Source organism: Sminthopsis crassicaudata, chromosome 1 (genome assembly GCF_048593235.1).
Source record: "Sminthopsis crassicaudata isolate SCR6 chromosome 1, ASM4859323v1, whole genome shotgun sequence".
Lineage (NCBI taxonomy): Eukaryota > Metazoa > Chordata > Mammalia > Dasyuromorphia > Dasyuridae > Sminthopsis > Sminthopsis crassicaudata.
The window spans coordinates 585445166-585468134 of NC_133617.1; the positions used below are offsets into that span (position 1 = coordinate 585445166).

The 22969-nt window shown below is 37.0% G+C and overlaps 1 protein-coding gene across 3 annotated transcripts in view; it reads right to left on the reverse strand.

Moving 5' to 3' along the window:
• HOMER1 (homer scaffold protein 1) overlaps positions 1-22969 on the reverse strand; it is a 171184-nt gene that overhangs the window by 15835 nt on the left and 132380 nt on the right. For all 3 annotated transcript variants that reach the window (XM_074282347.1, XM_074282349.1, XM_074282348.1), the window contains 3 exons: positions 22698-22854; positions 14928-15038; positions 14133-14213 (listed from right to left, as the gene is read on the reverse strand). In XM_074282347.1, coding sequence (XP_074138448.1) covers positions 14133-14213; positions 14928-15038; positions 22698-22854 — 349 coding nt within the window. The remainder of the gene's footprint in view (positions 1-14132; positions 14214-14927; positions 15039-22697; positions 22855-22969) is intronic.

Genomic DNA, 22969 nt, shown 5'->3' on the forward strand with positions numbered 1-22969 from the left:
CTTTGTTAAAGATTAAGTGAGCGTGCTAATAGATAAATAAGGAACTTAACTTGTTAAGGGCTAAACCAGGAATCTCTTAATAGCTGAAATGGGGCAGATGTTAGCTATATTCAATTCCTGGACCTCAGCCGACTCATCCCCAGCCCCAGAAGCAACCTCAGCTCCACCCCCATTCAGGAGTGGTACTATAGAGAGTATAATCAACATAATTGAGGAGCAGAGTTTACTTGTAACCTGGGTACAGATTGCTAAACTCTTGGCTGCATTAAGACGCACATCCCCTTGGTTCTTAGAGGAAGAAAAGATAGATGTAGATAAATGGAAGCTAGTGGGATATGAAATGAAAGAATTTCAAGCAAAAAATGGGCCTCGTTCAATTTCTGCAGAAGTATTTTATATCTACAACATAGTTCAATTAGCCTTAAACTATCAAGCAAGTTGTAGGAGAAGGAAAAGTTCTAAAAATGAACAGAGGAGGAAGTGTGAGGGAAAAAGGAAAGATCAAGATCTTTCCCTAGAGCAAGAGGATTTAAATGAGGAATTATGGTATGATTCTCTTGAAGAAGCTTCAACCCTGCCTAGAGAACAGATTATTGACAGGCCCGCATCAACCCCACCTTCAGAGATGGAGGAAGAAAGAGGGGAAGAGGCAGAAACACAAACAGAATTGCCTGTGAAGAAGCCTAAGCCTATGACAAGATTAGAAAAAGCATTGGTTAAAGCTAAGAGAGAAGGACAGGATATAAGTGATTTTATACATGCATATCCTGTGATTGAAAATACTGACTCTGTAGGTAAAAAAAGGAGAAGATATGCACCTTTAGATTTGAATAAAATTAAGGATTTGAAAAAAGGTTGTACCCTTTATGGGGCTACATCAGCTTATGTCAAAATGTTACTAGATGGTTTGTCTTATGAAGTCCTAACCCCGAATGATTGGAAATCCATAGCAAGGACATGTCTGGAACCTGGAGAAAATTTATTATGGCTTGCGGAATTTCATGAATTATGTAAAATTCAAGTCAGATGCAATTTGGAAATAGGAGTTAACACACAATTCACTTTTGAGCACTTAGCTGGTGAAGGTCAGTATGGAGAGAATTCAGAACAGATTCATTATACCATGACAGTGTATGAACAAATTGCTAAGGCTGCAATAAAAGCTTGGGGTGTCCTTCCTGGACAGAAAGATCGTGGAGAGGCTTTCACTAAAATACAGCAAGGTCCCAATGAACCTTTTGCAGATTTTGTGGGACGTTTGCAAACTGCTGTCAAAAGAAGTATTGGAGAAAATGCAGCTACAGAAATAATGACCAGACATCTGGCTAAGGAAAATGCCAATGAGATTTGCAAAAGAATTATATGGGGATTAGACAAAGATGCTCCTTTAGAGGAGATCATAAGACGCTGTGCTACAGTGGGAACAAATGCTTTTTACACCCGGACAATGATGAATGTGGAAAGACAGGGTCCCTCCTGGCAAGGGCCTTCTAGAGAAACTCGGCGATGTTTTCAATGTGGAAAAATTGGGCATCTAAGAGCTCAGTGTAGGTATGGAGATACAGTGAGAAGACAGGGTGAGAGAAGACCTAAAACCCCATGTCCAAAATGCAACAGAGGACTCCATTGGGCATCAGAGTGTAGAATAATTCAGGGAAATGGGATGAGGGGCCTAGGACCAGGGCCCCAGGCAAAAAAGACTTGGAGCATGATGGCAGCTGATGTTACACCCAAAGAACCTTTAGAAGGTCAGGACTCTGATTTGATCAACCAGCAGAAAAGCAATCACATGGCAGAACGGGATTACCTGATAAGTGAGCCAAAAGGCAATCAGATTGCAAAAATGGATTACACTTGGGGAGAATACAGGCCTTTTAAACCAACAGGGCTGTGTCCAGTGCAAACAACTCCAATGTAATTGCCAGATGATGAGAAGAGATTTAGAAAGTGGTAAATAGAAGGTAATTAGATAGGTTAACTGCCTGGGGGAGAGGGTTTGCTTGTATTTCTTCAGCAGGAGAAGGAATCAGATGGGTGCCAACGAGTCATATTCGCCTTATCCATCAGAGAGAGAAAGAAAAAGAGAAAGACCTCAAAATAAAGGAGAAGATCTAAGAAACATCTGACACTGAAAGAGCATGGATAATAAGAAGACTGTTAAAGAACTTTAAAACCAGCAGGAATCATTGGACTTCCTCACACAAGATGAGACTAATGGACAATGGACTTATGGACATTTATAAATTTTCAATTTATGATTATGTTATATACTTCTAGCATGTGTTATGTTACTATGTTACTATGTGCTTATGTAATTTATGTAATTATCTGTAATACTTCCCATATTGATGGATTTATGTTTCAAGGTCATTTATGTAATTATCTGTAATACTTCCCATATTGATGGATTTATGTTTCAAGGTCATGACTGTCCTATGTTCTAAATCAAAAGAAAGGGGGAGATGTTAGGATTACTAAGTGAGAACTCAGGTTGTCTGGACAGTGACAAGGTGAGAATTCAGGTTTTCTGGACAATTACAAGGTGAGAACTCAGGTTGACTTGATAGAGGGGGCAAGCTCATTGGCTGGGGTGGTTCTTCCCAGAAGCCCTTGCATTATCCCACGCCCATTCTCTGGGAGGATAAAAGAGATAGCACTGGGCCCAGAGAGCAGATCGGCCTGGAGAAGGATAAGAGCTGGAGGAGATTCAGAGCCAGGATTCAAGAAGAAAGACTCTGCATTGCATCAGGCTTGACGGGGCTCTCTGCAGGAAGGGAAGTCACTTCTAAGGACAAGAGTTAACAGCAACTGCCTGGAGACAACGGTTCACTACAGGAAGAAGAATCGGAGAGATTTGAGTAGACACAGCAGATCTCTTCCCAGAGAGCGATCCGGCAGCTTCTGGAGACGACAGCTCGTTACAACCAATCAACTACAACCTCTATATGACATTTTAAGGGGAGACAGTGCTTTAAATTCACCATGCTAGCTTACAAAAGAAGCACAAGAGGCTTTGAGAGAAGTTGAACTGGCTTTATCCAATGTGGTTGAAAGAGTCACTCAAAAACCCTTGGAAATATCAGTTTTTGCTACAAAAGAGGCACCCACAACAGTCCTTCATCAAGGAGACAGTGTGATTGAGTGGGTGAACCTCCCAGCACAACCAGAACAAAGCCTTTCTCCTTACCCAGAGCTTGTGGCTAGGATTTTATTAAAGGCTATTAAGAGAGTAATACAATTATCTGGAATAAGTCCTGAAAAAATATACACATTCTATACTAATGCACAAATGTATGCTGTGAGACCATCCCAGAATGGCAAATTTTATTGGCCACCGCTCCAAATTTTGCACATGGATCTCCATTAAAGATAACCCAGCTACTACATAATTGGCGATGGATTTTTGAAGAAATGGTTTCTAAGGTTCCTCTTAAAGGACCAACAATCTTTACAGATGCCTCCAAAGAAAATATTTGTTCTGTATACTCTCATGATTTAACCATAAAGAGAGTAGTCAGGACTCCTTTTCAGTCCACTCAACAGAATGAATTATTTGCTATCATGCTAGCTCTTACTTATTACCCAGGAGACATAAATATAATTACTGATTCAGCCTATTCAGTAGGTGTAGTACAAAGAATTGCCACAGCCCAAATAAAATTTGCAGCCTCTAATATTTATCAACTCTTTAAGGAACTTCAAGAGCAAGTGAGAAAACATCCAGGCAAGATTTATATCTTGCATGTCCACTCACATAGTGGACTTCAGGGTCCTATTTTTGATGGAAATTCAAAGGCATATAGCCTTCTAACCAAGTTAGCTAGTAGTCCTTTATTTCAGGAAACACAAGAATCTCATTCTAAATATCATCAGGCTGCTCGAGCTTTACGTTTACAATTTGGAATCACAAGAGAGGAAGCTAGGAGCATAGTAAAAAGCTGTACAGCTTGTCTTCCTTTCCACGCTCCTACACTCCCTCCAGGGAAGAATCCTCATGATTTGAGATCCAATGAAATCTGGCAAATGGACGTGACCCATTATAAATCTTTTGGTCGTCTATTTTTCATCCACATGGTAGGAGATACCTTTTCAGGATTCACTTTTGCAGTGCCAACAGCAAAAGAGACAGCCCGAGTGGTCACTGAATTCCTTATCCAAGCATTTGCAATTATGAGTGTGCCACAAGAAATAAAAACAGATAATGGACCTGCATATAGTTCTAAACATTTTGCACACTTTTGTGTGCAGTATAAGATTTTACATACCACTGGCATACCTTTTAATCCGCAAAGTCAGTCAATAGTAGAGAGAAGAAACAGAGACATTAAGACACTCCTCCAAAAACAAAAGAAAGGGGGAGCCACAGGTAACCCTAGAGAACTTCTAAATTTAGTTCTCTATACCATTAATTTTTTAAATTTTTGACAAAGATGCACTGGCTTCGGCAGACAGGTTTTATAACCCACCAGAAGGGCAGTGTCCAGTGCGAGCAGCTCCACTGTCCTTAGATAATCGCCAGGTGATGTGGAGAGACCCAGAAAGTGGTGAATGGAAGGGACCAGATAGGTTAACTGCTTGGGGGAGAGGGTTTGCTTGTATTTCTTCAGATGGAGAAGGAATCAGATGGGTACCAACAAGTCGTATTTCCCTTGTCCATCGGAGAGAGACAGAAAAAGAGAAAGACCTCAAAATAAAGGAGAAAATCTAAGAAACATCTGACACTGAAAGAGCATGGCTAATAAGAAGCCTGTTAAAGAACTTTAAAAACCAGCAGGAATCATTGGATTTCCTAACACAAGATGAGACTAATGGACAATGGACTTATGGAAATTTATAAATTCTCAATTTATGATTATTTGATCATGTTATTTGTTACATACTTCTAGCATGTGTTATGTTACTATGTGTTTATGTAATCTATGTAATTATGTGTAATGCCTCCCATATCGATGGATTTATGTTTCAAGGTCATGACCACCCTATGTTCTAAATCAAAAGAAAGGGGGAGATGTTAGGTTCTTATTAAGTGCTAATGAGATAATGAGATATTAGGTTCTTACTAAGTGCTAAGTCGGTACTTAACAATTTTCTAGTTCCGGCCTTTACTGGGAGTTTGACTTGTGAATTCCTGGGGAAGAGCTTGCATGCTTAGGAGGAGCAAGTTCATTGGTTGAAGTAATTTTTCCCAGAAGCCCTTGCATTATCCCACGCCCATTCTCTGGGAGGATAAAAGAGGGAAGTCACTTCTCTGGACCAGAGTTAACGGCAACTGTCTGGAGACAACGGTTCTCTACAGGAAGAAGAATCTGTCCAAGAGATTTGAGTTGACACAGCAGATCTCCTCCCAGAGAGCAATCAGCAGCTTCTGGAGACAACAGCACGTTACAAGAAGCCAGCCCCCAAATGGCACCAAAAGTAAGACAAAGGGAAAAGTAATGCTGGGAAAATAAAGGCAATTCTGCTGAAAAATGCATAGAAAGCTGAAGGTGCTAAAAGAAACCAAGTAAATTTTTGACTATGTGCTTTTGGTAACCGGACAGTTTGAAACACAGCTTTAACTGACTCCTAGTCTTATTGATTAAGCCCCAGGAGTAGATGATCTAGCCTCTCCCATTGTTAATGGAAGGGGAAGAGAAGGAGAGGGCTTGTGAGAGGGACATGAGAAAGGGTACCAGGCCTCTTGCTCCACTACAGATCTTGTAGTACCATGGCCACTGCTGACATCCATCACATATACCCCAGGCTGCCATCTCTCAGACCAAGGAGGAGTTTGCTAGATGAGAGAGGAAGAGCTGAGGGTCTCCCAATAGCCTCAAGGGGAACTGATTAGAGTATGGAGAGGTTGTGACCCAGCAGAAGCGGCAGAGAATAATTTCCATGGAAGGGGGAGCAGTCATAATGATCAGGATAGCATGGATTCTGGGGGACCAAGAGGAGAATCTGTGCTGATTATTTTACTGGACTTTATTTTTTTTTTTTAAATACTGAATTTGACAGAGGCAAGATCTGAAATGACTCCAATACTCTCTCTCTTCTTCCTCCCCAGGAAAGCATGCATTTGTTCCAAAAATTATTTCTGTTTCTTTAAAGTTTATTTTATGCTTCTGGTCACCCAGTCTCTAAGAGCTGGTATAAAAATAAAACTGTGGTTAACACTTGCTTTGTTGGTCCGTATGTGTTTCATTGCTGAAAGGCAACCAAGAGGGAAATTATAGGGAAAGAGAGAAATGGACAGATACCTACTGACTTTCTAATCTCAAGGATTTTCCCTCTCTGGGAGCTCAAAACTAGACAGAAAAAGAAATGCTATTGATGATCTCTTTTTCTGATTTCTCCAACATAGAGAAGATCAAGAGAAACTGGACTCTTTGGGATACAGAATGAGGCCGCCAGCTTAGTGGAGGTTATATCTAGTAGACAAGGTGAAGCTTCAGACAATTGTTCTAGACTATGTAGCAAGTTTACTAAGAAGCTCATTCCCCAAAGGGTAACATTGAAGGTACTGATTAAAGATAAAGTCCTCCCTAAAGGAAGAGTTGAAAAAAAAAGGGTCCAGTCACAAGGGTGAGAGCCAATTATGAGTGAATGACCACTTTCTACTCCTTACACTGCTAGACTACAGTTAGCAAGTTTCATAAAAATGCAGAATTTTGTTTTACTTCTTTTTAAATTGCTTTCTTAGCACACAAAATCTTTTCCTTTTTTTAGAGAAGAAAAGGGAAGATGTCACTTACAGGATGGATCATAAAATTGGGATGAAATGGGGGGGAGATTAGGATTTCTTCCTCATCTAGTTTGTGAGGGGACTTCTTTTAGATTTCTGCATATTAAATGGATTGGTACGAATTCTAATACTTCTAACCTAGGTAGGGGCAGGAATGGGGACTTTTAAAATTTAGTTTGTATTTCTAATTCTGGTTTGCCAGAATAATCATCACCATCAGATGACGATAATGATACTAACAACAGCTACTATTAATATAGCAAATTATTTTACAAATAATATTTTATTTCAGCTTTCCAACATCCATGTGAAGCAGGTGCTATTATTATCCCCATTTTTATTCAGTTGTGTCTGGTTCTTTGTGACCCCATTTGATAATGGACTGGTTTACCATTTTCTTCTCCAGCTCATTTTATACATGAGGAAACTGAGGCTAACTGGGTTAAGTGACTTGCCCACGGCCATAGAGCTGATAAGTGTTTGAGGCCAGATTTGAACTCAGTAAGATGAGTCTTCTTGACTCCAGATCCAGAACTCTATGCCATTTTACAGATAAAGAAGGAGGCAAATAGTCACATAGCCAACTGTAACTGAGGTCATATTTAAATATGTAAATTCAGGTCTTCCTGATTTCAAGTCCAGTAGTCTATCCACTAAGCTACTTACCTACTGTCAATACAAACCTTTCAAACTCAAGGGCCTATTAGGACCTACCTCCCCAACTCTCCTCTTCTCCAAAATCACAAATCAATTGTGTTGAGCACAATAATCTTTTGGGCAATCTGGACTTAAATGATGGTTCTGAGATGATCTCCACTAAACCGAATTACTGGTAGATGTCTTCATTCTGATCAAGAATTCCAGTTTTTATTTTGTCTCTCCACACTCAGAGCAGCCTCTTGTCTAAACAACATATGAAAAGTGAACATGCCCACCCACACTTGAAACTTTTGCTTGTTTAGAAACAAAAGGAGGCTTCTTCACTGCCTTGGCTTGGCTCTAAGAAAATGAGGAGTTTGAAAATTATCATACAATGCTATCCCATGTTCTGCCCAAATTACCATGATTTCTTATGAAAAGCATCTTTATGAAAGAATACAAACTAGAGGTTCAAACTACAGCAAAAAGGAAGCAAAAGATCTTGATAACCCATTTGTTCAGGAAGCTTAAACTGGTCCTGATCAAAGGGAAAATCTTGCATGAAGAGGTTAAAAAAAAAACTCCTTTATTAAAAACAGAATCAATTATAGAATTATCGAAGTATTCAGAAATTGTAACCAATTCTTAAATATTTTTCATGTGTTTTTTTTTTTTTTTAACCCCCACAGGCCAATACTAAAAGCAAAGTATACAGGAGAGGCTTTATTTTGATAACAAGACTAAGGGATAGCACAATCCTAATTAAAGGGCTCATAAGTACACATGGAACTGTCAATGAAAATTAAACTTTGTAGAAAGTTCATTTTTATATTAGATGAAAACCAAGTTACCTTCCCATAATAAAAACAAGACGTGTAAATTTAAAAGCATATAAAAGTATACAGATATCCATCTATTTAATTTAAGGAGTAAGTACACATGGAAAAGAACAACTCATAAAGACTAAGAAAGATCTAGAAAGATCTAGTGTAACCTCTATCCTGTGATCCATAGGTAGTGTTAAAGGGATCCATGAATTTGAATGGGAAAAAAAAAATTAAGTCTTTATTTTTGCTAACCTTTGACTTTTGGTTTCCTCTGTGATCTTATATATTTTATGTATTTATATACATTATTCTAAGAAGGATTCTACAAATTTCACCATATTGCCCAAGAGTCCAAGGACACAAAATTCAGAATTCCTTATCTAAATAAATCTATTTTTTCTAAGAAATTAGAAATTTCATCCACAAAAGATTAGAAAAAAAACACACTCATGAGAAAAAGCATGCAGTCATGAAATCACTTGAACTTAAAGAAATGCGACCTAATGAGTTTTGTAATTGAGATCATGCTCTCCCATAGTCTTATTTGTTATCAAAACAAAGCATCAGGTCCATGCTAGGTTGTGCATCTTTTGGTGGGCTGCCTTTTCATATTGGCCTGTGGGGGAAAAAAAGCGTATGAAAATATTTGAGATTTAATTACAATTTTTAAGTACATTCTTGAGAGTTCTAGGATCTTGAAATATCAATGAAAACAATTTCAAGGAATGTCTACAATCAGCAACTAAAGGTCTGGGGAAATGAAAGGAAGAGACAAAGCAGCTGCAATAAAATACATATGAATTCAATGAATCTCCATTTGTTCTTCAAGTATCCATAATTAGGAGTTTACCAGATGGTTTTTTAATCTCTTTCACTAGAATAGTCTGTAAGACGATAGTAAAAGGAGAAAAGAATTTGAAACCAGCACAATAGTTACAAGTTTACAAGCCAAACTCATCATGTTTGTGAACTTGGGGTAAGACAGACATACTATGATCAAATGACAAACTTCTACTCATGACCAAGAATCCTGCACAAGCAAGAAAACAGAAGGAAGAAGGTTCCAAACAGAAAAAAAAAAAAAAAGAGAGACTCTGAGTAATTGTATTTGTAAATAAGAAAGGACACTACCCAGTTTGTTCTCTGAAGACTTTCTAAAAAACTGAAAAACTCTTGCTCCTCTTGTCAATCTGAGCAAACCCATGCATTCTTTCAAGGCAAGGAGCAGTCAGGTAGAACTCACAATTATATGTTTGGCAGTAGCCTCAAGAAGCAACATCATCCCTAAGTAGTTTCCTTTAAAAAAAAAAAAATGCATTCCAGAGAACAGTTTTAGACAGAAAGAAAATGCTTCCAAGGCATTCAAGCAGCTGAAGCCCAAGATTGGTACTGGTAACCAATTGCTTCCTTTGGCTTCCCATTCTCCAACTGAGGCACCTTAAAAAAAAAAAAAAAAAAAAAAAGTTCTTCTCTCTCACTCTTCTTTTATTTCTTTCTGGTTGTTATCCTACAAGTTTCTTTTTGCCATAATTTAGATCCTATTCCTCCTTTCTCTACCCCCCTCCCCAATTCTTGTCTTGCCTATGTAAAACAGCTGGATAGTGCAGAGAATAAAGTGCTTGGAGTCTGAAAACCTGATTTCAATTTTGCTTTAGATTCTTACTACCCAAGTGACCCTGGACAAGTTATAACTTGCTCTCTGTAAAATGTGTTTTAAAACAGTGTGTGGGTATAAGGTAGAAGATTAATGTAAACTTAGTGAATGACAGGATTATTGTGAGACTCAAATATAAAGAGTATTATAAGCTTTAAAGTGTTAATATGAATGTTAGCTGTTGTCGCCATCCTCATCATCATATCATCATCATGTCAATCATGACAATGATGCTGAAAGGCACTTGGGTGCCATTTCTCAGAGACTCGATTACTGGGCTTACATCCCATGGAAGCTAATGATAAAGAGAGAATATGTATATATACACACACATATATAGTACCCATATATATGAGAAGCATGTTTTTTGTGATAGCAAAGAATTGGAAACAAAGTAGAAGTCTTATCAATTAGAGAATGGCTAAACAAATTATGCTGTATAAATGAAATGTAACATTACCATACTGTAAGAAAGAGCAGACCCCATCAAATGAAGTCATAGCAAAATGAAGGCTCCTTGACATGTTAAATGCCAAAAGAATAACAGAGAGAAGCATGGGAAGATTTAAATTAATTGATGCAGAGTGAAATAAGCAGGACCAAGAAGACAAAATGCACAACTATAATATAAACTGAAAGAAAAACCATACACCAAAAAATCAAGAGTGAATATAACATAATTATAAAGATCAAGCATGACTCAGATGAAGATTTATGAGAAGACAGTTGAATTCCATCCCTTTGTGGAGGTAGAAAGTCCATGGGATGCATTTTCAGACTTTTTGGATATATCAATCAATTGTATTGAATTTTTCCTCTTAAAAAATACAATTTGTCATATGGAATAGCTCTTTGGGAGGGGAAGAATAACAAGAATAACTATGATCACATAAGTAACAGAAGATATTGGTAAAAACTTATTCTAAAAAAAGGGAGAAGATGCCAGGGAAGAGACAGTGAGAGCTACACTAGGGAGTGAAGAAAGGGAAGAGATGTCTGGGCGTGGCAACTAATTAGATGTGGGAGGTTAGAGTAAGAAAGACAGAAGAGTTGAGAATGATTTCAAGCTTGTGTACCTGGACAACTAACTGGAAGGACAATAAAGCATCAATATCAAAAGTAATGGGGGGATTAAACATTGGAGAGGGTTTGAGAAGATAATGAATTCTATATTGTAATACCAGGAGGATTAGTGGAAAAAACTTAATCATTGGGATCCGAATAAACCCATTATCTTTATTTTAGAGCATATACTCTATAAGTATAAACTATGGTGGGTACAAGGGTGGAAATTTAGTAAGATTATGTTAGTTGTAATGGGGCTAGTTAGTAAGTTGATGCTATTGTGGTGGGGCCAAGGAAAAGCTGACCAATTCACTCAAATTAGACCTAAATTTTGCTCAGTAAGTCAGTCTTCCTAAGATCTACTCTCTTAGAAATCCTTGTGGCCTCTGAAATTTGTCTCTCCCATTACAAAGAGGTTCCAGGTAAATATATATTGAAGTTGGTCTATATAGAGAGCAAAAAAAAGTCTAAATCTATAATCATAATTTCAGTTACTGTTAAATTTAATGACTGCAAAACAAGTGATCAAATATGTTAGAGATGATATGAGATAACTTCAAAAAGCAAAACCTCACCAAATTTAAATATAAGTGGAAAGTTATTTGAGCTGTCAGTTACAATAGCTCTATTAGATGGTGTTGCTTAACTTTTTATGGTATGGTTATTTATTCATGAGGGTTTCTTTTTTAAAATTGAAAAGTGATTGATGGCTTTAATGAAAATCTGTTTTTAAAAACCTACCAAATTTTCCTTCAGAGCTGATACGGTATGAATATTTGTGCCATCCAACAAATTAACCAATACAGGAGAGACCTCAACACCGACAGACAGCTCAAATGTGGTGCTGCCAACAGTGTGACATAGTTTTAGACTGGACAAGTTCTCCTGGTCCCCATGACTCTATGATTTGTAGTAAATAGGTGCTATGTAGATTAAAGAACCAGCAGAAGTTCAAAACAATTAAATAGTGGTCATCATTTTTGATCACCAGTTCCTGTAGCTTCCTGGCCAGGGCCCATTCTCAATCTACACAAGAAATTTTGCAATCACTTCTTTGACTGACAGAGTGAGCCACTGTGCCTTTTCCGGCCAGGAATTAATATTTCCTGTAGTCTTCTTGACAAGCTCCTGTGCTTGGGCACCCTTCCCTTCTCTCCCAACTTTCCAGAACCTCTTTAAGTAATGTTTTCTCCTTATTAGAATGTAAGCTCTTTAAGAGAAGGAATTGTTTTTCTTTTATTTGTATCTCCACAAAATAAAGGCTTAATAAATGTTTCTCTCTCCCCCCCCCAATACCTTCTTTCCTCCTCTCTCCCTATTTCTCTCTTTTTCTCCATGCCTCTCCTATCTCTTTCCTTCTCTCTCTCTCTCTCTCTCTCTCTCTCTCTCTCTCTCTCTCTCTCTCTCTCTCTCTCTCTCTCTCTCTCTCTCTCTCTCTCTCTCTCTCCTTTTGCTACTTTTCTCCTCCTCTTCGAATTCCCCTCCCTCTCTTCCCTCTCTTCCTCTGTCCTTCCCTCCTTCTCTCTCTCTCTCTCCCCTCTGTCTTTCATGTAGAAGACAATTCAATGTAGAAGGAATGTAGTAAAAATGTGGAGGGTGAGAAGTAAGGTAGCAGTAACTTATGCCATGTCATGTTATTTTTTCCAGCTATCTACTTCCCTAGTTGAGTAGCTCTGCTACTAAGCTATCTTCTTAAGGTATCCACAAGTTCTAGGTCCTCCCCTCACCTGTTAACAAGAGAGCCCAAACTCTGGCTCCCTCCAGATTCTTCAAACCTCATCTCCCTGTTTAAACTTTCTTTTGTTCCCTGATCCAAACACTAAACACAGATCTTGGGCGATTGGCCATGATCAGTTTAGTATTTAGGGTGGAAGATGAGAATGTGAGGAGTACATTCTCCTGCCCTAGAGAACTGTAATTACATACCAACCAAAAAGTATATAGTATCCAGTAGCAGGGTTTGGGAAGAGGCAACAAATATCAAACATTAGGAGACCCATTTTCCCATTAACACTATTTTTAAAAATTCAAATTAAAATCAGGAAAAGAGAATGTTTCTCTACAAAGACATAACAAAATCTGATTGTATATAAAGCTTTTTACCTACCTGATCTCATCTGATCCTCATAATAAGTCTATACTGTTATCTCCACACAAACTCTATGTAATACAGCCATTACCACTCTAGTTTGACAGATGAGGACATCAATACAAGTGGTCAACTTACCTTGAGGTCACACAGCTCGTTATCGCCAGGGCTGGATCTTAATTCACAGTCCCCTAAGTCTAGTACTGTCTCCTTGAAATCATTCTACCTTCCCTTGTTATAAATGGCATGATTCAGTATAAATTATCTCAATGTGAGGCCACAAATGGGCAATTTCCAAACTCAGCAAAATTAATTTAAATAGTTTTCTATAAAATCAGGGTCCTCAAAACTTTCTTTAGTTTAGGTATGAATATAAATTAATATATTATGGCTTTTTGGTTGCATAAAATTTTGTTAGAAATAAAAATATAGATTCAAATGACATCCTTACTAATCACAAAACATTAAAAGAACTTACTGAATTACAATGGAGCAGTAATGAACTGAACCAGCTACACCCAGTGAAAGAACTCTGGGAGAAGACTATGAACCACCACATAGAATTCCCCCAATCCCTCTATTAAAAAAAAAAAAAAAAAAAAAAAACTTACTGAAAATAATTAGTATTTGTAACCATGTTTAGAAAGCAAATAGATGTATATATTCTATCTAGAGCTGATTATGAAAGATAAAAACTATTTGAATGAAATCACCATGCAAACTCAGAAAAAATAACAAAACAAATAGTTCCCAAAACAAATATAAAGCATGAAGCCTACAGAACTTGTTCAGGCATTTCAGTCATGTCTAATTGTGACCTCATTTGGGGCTTTCTTGGCAGAGATTACTGCAGCAGTTTGCCATTTCCGTTTCCAGATCATTTTACAGATGAGAAAATTAAGGCAAACAGGATTAAGTGACCTATCCAGGGTCACACAGCTAGGAAATATCTGAGGCCACATTTGAACTCAGGTTTTCCTGACTTCAGGCTCAAAGGTTTATCCATTGTACCACCTACCAGCCTAGGAAAAAATAAATTATGGAAAACCTGGAAAATGAAGTTCTGGAAAACAAAATCACATTTAATACATGATATTATAATAAATAGAAAATAATATTTGTAAAACATCTCACCTGTAGTTTCTGAGTCAATGAGTCTCTCTGTTCCTGTAGCTCTCTGGCATTATCTATTTCTTGTTTCAATTTTTCTATTTCCTAGGAAAGGTAAAATATTGAGTGTCTTTAATCATGTTCAACCCTTATCAGGGAAAGGAATAACCTTATGGTATCCTGAAAATACCACCCCAGGCCTAAAAATACTGAATTTCATCCTTGCGCTGATGCTGACATTTAGGAAAATCCCTCCTCACACATAAATATATTTCTAATGTAGTGTGATCTTTAACAACAAAAGGGGAGGCTGTCCTCTGCCTTGGATGGGCATAAGAGCCAGGATGCTGGTCTAGCTGACCACCTGAAGGTGCTTCCAATCTTCCGATGATGATTTCTTTCTTCAGGGATGATGAGACCTTGTGGCTGGCAATGATCAATACGCTCTGAGAATGTTTTAGCCTCTTGACTGTTTTTATTCTAATTATTTCCTTTGTTCCTATGGACACTCTTAAAGCAGATGTAATGGACAGATTTTTAGAATGACAATCAACCTCATGACAGAATATGTTTTATATATATATATATATATATATATATATTCTATATACAGAGTGATAGACATAAGAATACAGAATATGACAGCAAGTTCAGTTATTTAAGTGAAAAGGTATTTTACAGAAACATTATGCTAAAGTAAGAAACCTTATTTACCACAGCAGCACCATTACATTTCATAGTGAGGCACACTAAATAACCTATCTGCATTCTACAAGCTTCTTAATGAGATTATGTTAGTGAGTGAACATTAGCAAATACCTCCTCCTTCTTCTTCAGCGTTTCCTCCAGTTCCTGTATTGTTTGATTTAACTCGGCCTTGTGTGTATGGACTGCATTTGCTTGGCTGCTCACACACTCCAGCTCAGTCACCTAAAAAAGGAATAAGACTCCATCAAATGAAGTCATAGTAAAATGAAGGTTCCTTGACATGTTAAATGCCAAATAGATGATACATTTTACATTAGTATATAAAAGAATTTTTTAAAAATAATGCCTGATCTGCAAGAGGGAATTGTTGTTAGTGTCTCCCCTTGTAATTGTCTTGTTTTTATTTTACCCACAAAAGTCTCTAGTCAAGTTTTCAGTCTTTGTTGGCTTAATGACAAAAATTTACATAGTAATTTAAAGATGACTCTACAAAAATTATCTCATTTGATGTTCACAACAAGCAGATGGTATTATCTTTCTGATTTTGCAGATGAGGAAACTGAGGCTGATTGAGGTTATAAGACTTCTTCAAACTCACACAGTTGCATATATTTTAACATGTTTGTCATCTTTTCTTATAGAATGTAGGCTCCACAAAGAGAGGGACAGTGTCATTCATATATCCCCAATGCCTAGCACATACTAGGTATTTAATATCTGGTGACAGAATGACTGACAGGGTCAGGATTAGAAAAAGGACAAAAGCATTCATCATTTTTTAATGAGTACTTGATTAGGAAATCAGCACACAGTGACAGGTGAAAATCACATGTCAAATGTTTCTTTTAAACTTTTCTTATAAAAACAGATTTTAAAATTAGATGTGGCCATCTCCTTCCCCCTACAATTTCTGATTTTTGAATTCTGAAACTAAGAAGCCTGGCTTCTCCAAATAGTGATATTTTTCTAAGCTATTTCCAAAATTTAGGATGATCCAGAAAAAATATTGAATTCAAACTATACCTACTGGCACACTAAATTATAGTTACTTTCATTTAAGTAGTCCTTTTTATCTTGAAAGGTACCACTTTGTCAAAGAGGTATTCACTCATCACATGTGAAATACATAGGAAAAAACAAAAGGTTTTTTTCCAAAAAACAAAAGGTTTTTTGTAAGGTGCCCTTGAGCACCTTACAATAAAAAAATAAACAAAACAAATTTAATATAAATATGCACAGATAATATATAATATGCACATTAAAATATGTAGACCCTCATCACAGTATCTTACATAAGCCAATTTTCAATAAATCTTTGTTGAAATACAAAATATAATGACTAAAATGAATTAAAGAAATAGGCTCAAAAATATATTAAAAGGATTATACATATTTAACCTATATCAGATTATTTACTGTCTTGGGGAGGGAGAAGGTAAGGGAAGAAGGGAGAAAAATTTGGAACACAAAGTCTTACTAAAATGAATATTGAAAACTATTTTTGTATGTATTTGAAAAAGTAAAATAACTATTGAAGAAGAAAAAAAAAAGAAATGGGTTCAAAGCCTTGTTGTTGTTCAAACTTCCCAAGACAAAGCAGAAAACCTATAGAATTTGTTGTTTAGTCATTTCAGTCGTGTCTTACTCCTTGTGATCCCATTTGAAGTTTTGTTGGCAAAGATATTAGGGTGATTTGCCATTTCCTTCTCCATCTCGTGTGACAGATGAGGAAACCGAGACAAACAGGATGAAGTAAGTGACTTGCCCAGGATCACACAACTACCATTTGAGGCAGCATTTGATACAGAAAGAGGAGTCTTCCTGACTCCAGACACTCTATACACGGCACTACCCAACTGCCCCACAAAGCCTTGGAGCTGTCTTTTAAATGTTATTTTCCTTCCATCTACTATATTCAGCTTGTCTCAAGTCCCATCATTCTTTTCTACCAAAATGTCTCTTTTCCACTACCGCCATCCTAGTACTAGGACCATATCAGCTCAATACCTGAGTTTTTTGTACTAATAAAACCTTCCTAGCTGGTTTTTAATTTAATTTAGTTTTGATTTATGCTAATCACTATTAGGTGGATCATATTTTCATATGAAAAATAATGGAGTGTTGCAAAGAAAATGCTAAGCTTGGAGTCAGGGAAAACATAGGTTCAGCTAAATCACTGGTGCTTACTATCTGGGCAAGTTATTTGACTTTAAAAAGCATCAAACAATTCTTTGGGATTTAATCTATTAAATTCTAGTCAGGCTGAAATCTGCCCTGAAATTCTCATATCCAAAGTTCTTCCCACTGATGAAAGTGCAAATGATTATAATAACAAATTATATTTGCATAGCATTTAGGTTGTGCAAAGCATTTAACACATATTCTTTGATCTTCACAATAAATTGACCAGGTAGGTGCTGTTATTAAGCCCATTTTAATGAGAAAACTAAGGTTTGATAACATAAAGTGGCTTTTATGGAGTAACAGATTCCTCACATAGCCATATATTTGCTAAGTCACTCTACTATGTGATAACCTTCAATGGTTCCCTTCCTTAGTTCAATGAGAAGTTAATTCTTTCTGATGCTATTTCAAAAGGTTTGAGCCATTCTTTTTTTGGGGGATGGGGAGATGGAAGTATGACATTCTTGTATTAAATTGTTAAGTAACAAGAGATCAAGACTTGTGGACACAATGCTGAGTCTGAAGTCAGGAAAACCTAAGTTCAAATCTGACTCCAGATACTCATTAGTTATGTAACCCTGGCCAAGTTATTTAACTTTTTTTCCTGAATCCACTGAAGAAGGAAATGGTGAACCATTCCAGTATTTTTGCCAAGAAAACCACATAGATTATAGGGTCCATGGGGTCATGTAGTCAGACATGACTGAAAAATGAAATTGAATTGTATTGAATTCCCATTGAATAGAACCTTCAATGGTTCACTTATTCTTTCCATATTAAGTCTTAAACTATATGTTAGAATACCAGACTTTTAAAATTCTAAGAAAATATTATTATGAAAATAGATATTCTGAATAGAGAGTACAAAAGGAAATATCTCTGAAGAGCTATGGGGAATTCTAAAATTTCTGACTGTAAAATACAAATATTCCTATTTAAAAAGAAAATGAGAAAAAAATCCAAAAAATTCATGTCACTACACTGGGAGCTGTCATATAAATTGATATTTTAAAAGAATGTACACAAAATATATCAAGTGACACAAATGAGCAAGCACAAATATAGGAATACAAAAAGGGGCTCAAATATTCTGGAGCAATGTCATGAAGACTTAACTTCTTTTTAATGGTAAGATTTTTAATGAAAAAAAATTTTAAGCTATGTGTGGAGCAAGAAGATAAAGAAGAAAGGAAGAAAACTATTTGAAGAAGATGGTGTACTAGTTAAAGAGAACAAAGACACTGAAAAACTATTCAACTCCTATTTTGCTTCTGAGTTATCCACTAAAAAGAACAGACCTTGAATGAGAGAGAGCAGAACAAATATAAGGAAGGAAATGAATCTCAAGATAGGAAAAATAGAGGAGGAATAACTGTTAGTCACTTAGATGAATTCAAGTATAAAGGACCATGTGAATTAAATTCCAGGCTATTGAATAAAAGAAGAAAAACCCCCAAATCTCACAGATGTGACTAGGGAATCAACATACTGGGAATTTTTGAGAAATCATGGAGGCTGGTGATTTCATGTTGAAATACTGGAGACAGGTTAATAGTAACCTGTTTTTTTAAAAGGGGGAACTTTAAAAATTAGAGATTGATCTTAATATTATTTGGTAAAAAATTCTAAAACAGGTTAACAAATTATCATTAGGGAAGAAGGGTAAATATAAAAACTAGGATTCATTCACAATGCACATGTCATCTTAAATTAATTTCATTTCCTTTTTCTGATAGGTAGATCAAGAAGGTGTCACTACAACTCAACTTTAAAAGGACATCAGACAAAGTCTGTTAGGGTATCCTTGTAAATGAAATGAATTATGAGCTGAATAATAATACATTTAAGGAGCTTCAGAGCTGACTGAAAAACTAAGCAAAGTTCTCATTCATACCTATCAGGTTGTCAAAGATGACAAGTGAAGAAAATGACAGTTGTTGGAAAGGCTTTAGTAGAGCTAGAAGTGAGCCCAAGCATTCTGGAAAACGTTTTGGAACAATGCCCCCAAAGTCACTAAACTGTGCATAACCTTAGACTCAGTGACACCCCAACTAGCTCAGAGAGAGAGAGAGAGAGGGAAAGAATTCAAATTATTAGAGAAATTTATTCATAGAACCTCTGCTCTGTTATAGTAAAGAACTAGAAATAAGGTGAGGGTCTATCAGGGAATAGTTTAAGAAATTATGGTCAATGAATGGAATGGAAGATTATTGCTTTGTAAGAAAGTTTTCCATCAGTTATCCAAATTCTAACCATCCTAAAAGCTAAGTAGCTTTCTTTCTTCATTCATCATCCCAGGTCACTTTTCCTTCCTTCCTTCCTTCCTTCCTTCCTTCCTTCCTTCCTTCCTTCCTTCCTTCCTTCCTTCCTTCCTTCCTTCCTTCCTTCCTTCCTTCCTTCCTCCCTCCCTCCCTCCCTCCCTCCCTCCCTCCCTCCCTCCCTCCCTCCCTCTCTCCCTCCCTCCCTCCCTCCCTCCCTCCCTTCCTTCCTTCCTTCCTTCTAAACCTTCAATGGATCACATATTCCTATTATATCAAATCCTAAACTACAGATATCAGACTTTTATAATTCTAGGAAAATATTATTATAAAAATAGATATACAATCTATTCCTTTCTTCCTCCCTTCCTCTCTCTTCCTCCCTCCTTTCTTCTTCTTTTCCTCCTCTTCTTCTTCCCCCTCTTCTCTGTCTCTCTCTCTTATTCTCTTCCTGTCTGTCTCTGTCTTCTCCTCATCCCTCCCTTCCTTGTTTGGAGAAATTTAGAATTAAGTGATCTACCCAGGGCCACACATGGGGGACTGAATTTGAACTCTTAGACTGGCGTTCTATCCACTGAATGTTGCCCCATGACTTACCTTTCTCCTTCTTTCCCTTCTCCTTCTCCTTCTCTTTCTCTCTAAGGCAATCAGGATTATGTGACCTGTCAAGGGTCACATAGCTACTAAGTGTCTGAGGCCTAATTTTCAACTCAGGTTTTCCTGATTCCAGGCCAGCATTTCCACTGTGTCACTTAGCTGCCCTGTCCCTCCTATGACTTCTCAAACTTTTTCATACTCCTTTCCCTGAATTCCTATAATACTAACATGACATGGACTGACATGTACCATGGACACAGAAGCACTTGCCATTAAATATGCTCACTTCCAGTTCTGTGAATTTTTTCCTGAGTGCTCTCTTTTTACTTGAGCAGATGACAGGGGACTCAGAATTGTGCTAATTAGATAATTACATTTGCCAGGGCTTGTTCACTACAGTTCCAAAAATGAAGATACAACTTCAAGATGGATACCAAAGGGCTGACCCACCTTCTGAGAGACAGTTAATGTATTCAAGTGGTAAAATTTTGGATACTGTGAATGTAGGAGTTTGTTTTGCTTGATATATATACTTTTATGGAAGGGTTTTCTTTTTATTTTTTTCAGTTGACCAGGAGAGGTGATAGAGAAATGGAGGCTTAGATGAATTTGTCAGAACAAAGGAAGATAAAAAGAAAAGGTCATTGAAGTACTTTTTTAATGTGCAGAAGAGAACAAATCAAGACAGCTTTTAAAATTATTTTTGTTATAAACTTATAATATAGACTTGAAATTTCAGTTATAATTTTTTTGTGTTCTACCAGATAAGTGGATATGCTTGTCATGTACTATCTGTGTGACCCTGGACAAGTCACTTAATCCTGTTTGCCTCAGTTTCCTCAACAATCAAATAAGCTAAAGAAGGAAATGACAGACTACTCCAGTATTTTTGCCAAGATAATCAACCCCAAATGGGATCATAAAATGTTGAGCACAATTGAAAAAATAACTGAATTACAAAATCAGAATTTTAAAGTTTTTAAATTATTCTGTGAAGAACAATACAGAGGACATATAAATTCTCTAGGTAACAGGAAGCTACCTGCCTCTGTCCAACCCTCTAATTCCCTCTCTATATTTCTCAATACAGACTTTGCTCTGATAATCCACAGGTACCCCTTTTCTCTGTATTCTGAACAAAGCATTACCTCTGAAGATCTTCATTCAGGAGCCTTTCTTTCTATACATTCTGTCCCCAATATTCAACACCAATTCTGAATGCACTCAGTTACTAAGCCACTGTCCATTTGGCCTTGCTCTTATGTTTCTTTCTACTTTACTCTCTCAATAATTGTTCCACACTGTCACAAACATACTAAGAGACCAGATCTAATGTCAAATTGCAATCAAGGTCAAAAACTTATCTGATGCTCTTTTATACACTGGGGACTTAATAATACTAATAATGGGGGCTAATCTTCCACACATAACTGTCTGCCTTCCCCCCATGATTTTGATCTTTAATATAATAGTTCATAACTAAATAATGTAATGGCAATCACATACTGTCTTGTATTTTTACTAAGATTATATACATTTGGCTTGCCTTCCCAACTATATTTATGAATTCCTATATTTATGAACGGTAAAGATTTCTATCTTAGACTTCTTTAATAGCATGCCATACCTCTAAGAAAGCACTATAATATATTAGTTGATCAACATATTGAGAAATTCAACCAATCAATAAGCGTTTGTTAACCACCTACTATGTGAAAGGGATTGTGCTAGCTGGAAATACAAAACCCAAACCATTCTTTGTTTAAGAAACTTATATTCTACTGGGAGCTAGCATTAAATATGTCTCTTGTGGGACATCTAGATGGCACAGTGGATAGAGTTCCAGCCCTGAATTCAGATCCGGCCTTAGACACTTAAGAAATACTTCCTAGCTGTGTGATCCTGGGCATTTAACTAAAATTCCTCAGCAAAAACAAACAAATTAATAAATAAATGAAAAATGTCTTCTGAACCAACAGTAAACACCAAAGTTATCAAGGCTTTCTTTCCCTTTTTCCTCTCATTTCCTTTTTCTATCTCTTTTCCTCTTGGTCTTTTCTCCCTTGTTGTGGTGTTTTGTTTTGTTTTGTTTTGTTTTTAATTTCTTTTTTGGGGGCAGCTAGATGGCGCAGTGGATATAGCACCAGCCTTGAATTCAGGAGGACCTGAGTTCAAGTTTGGTCTCAGACACTTAACACTTCCTAGCTGTGTGACCCTGGGCAAGTCACTTAACCCCAGCCTCAAAAATAAATAAATAAATTTCTTTTTTGTCTTTCTTTTGCTGCTCCAGTCCTACAGGACCTCTTAAATCTTACTATGGTGCTGAGACTGCCATCCTTCCCAATTTGTATAAGATTTTGCCTCTTTGCTACACTTTTCTGAAAGGCTAGTATGCAAATTTTTTTTTTTTTTTTACTTTTCACTTGAGAGATTTTATTTCTGTAGTTGATTCCTAGCAGGGACTTAAGAATGGACTATGTGGAGTAATTTCCCTGTCTGGTTCATAAGTTTATTTTGGACTTTAGTATAGAATGATCCCAAAGAACCAGGACATTATCACAACTTTTGTCAACATGCTTACCACCTTTATCATAAACTTGTCCTTTTCTTTTCCTCTTCCTCTCCCTCCCCTTCTCTTTCCCCCAACCCCACATACGCAGGATAACACAATTAATTTGTGGAAACAATTTTCTTCAAACAATTTAGGCCATAAAATCCAAGCTATATGTTTTGACACCTGCAAAATATTCCCTGGAGGCTTAGCTGTACAATATCTGTGTTCCACTTTCCTGTGACTGCGGCAACCTACTGGTTTTACATTCTTATATCTATCAGAGCTTACCCGTTTGTGTAGGCGCTCCGCTTCCTCCTGATAGGCGGCAAGTTGCTGTTTCCATTGTTTGACGTTGGCAGTGGACTCCAGCAGTGCTGCCGTGAGCTTAGCATTGTTACCTTTGAGTGTGGCCAGTTCAGCTTCCCAGTGTTTGCTGATGGCTGAGCTAAAAAACATTTGGAGAGAAGACAAACTATTACAATATGATAGGTTACTGTCACCCTCCAGGTGCTGCGAGTAGTACTCAGGACCAAGATGATTGAATTTAATGAGTAATTCAA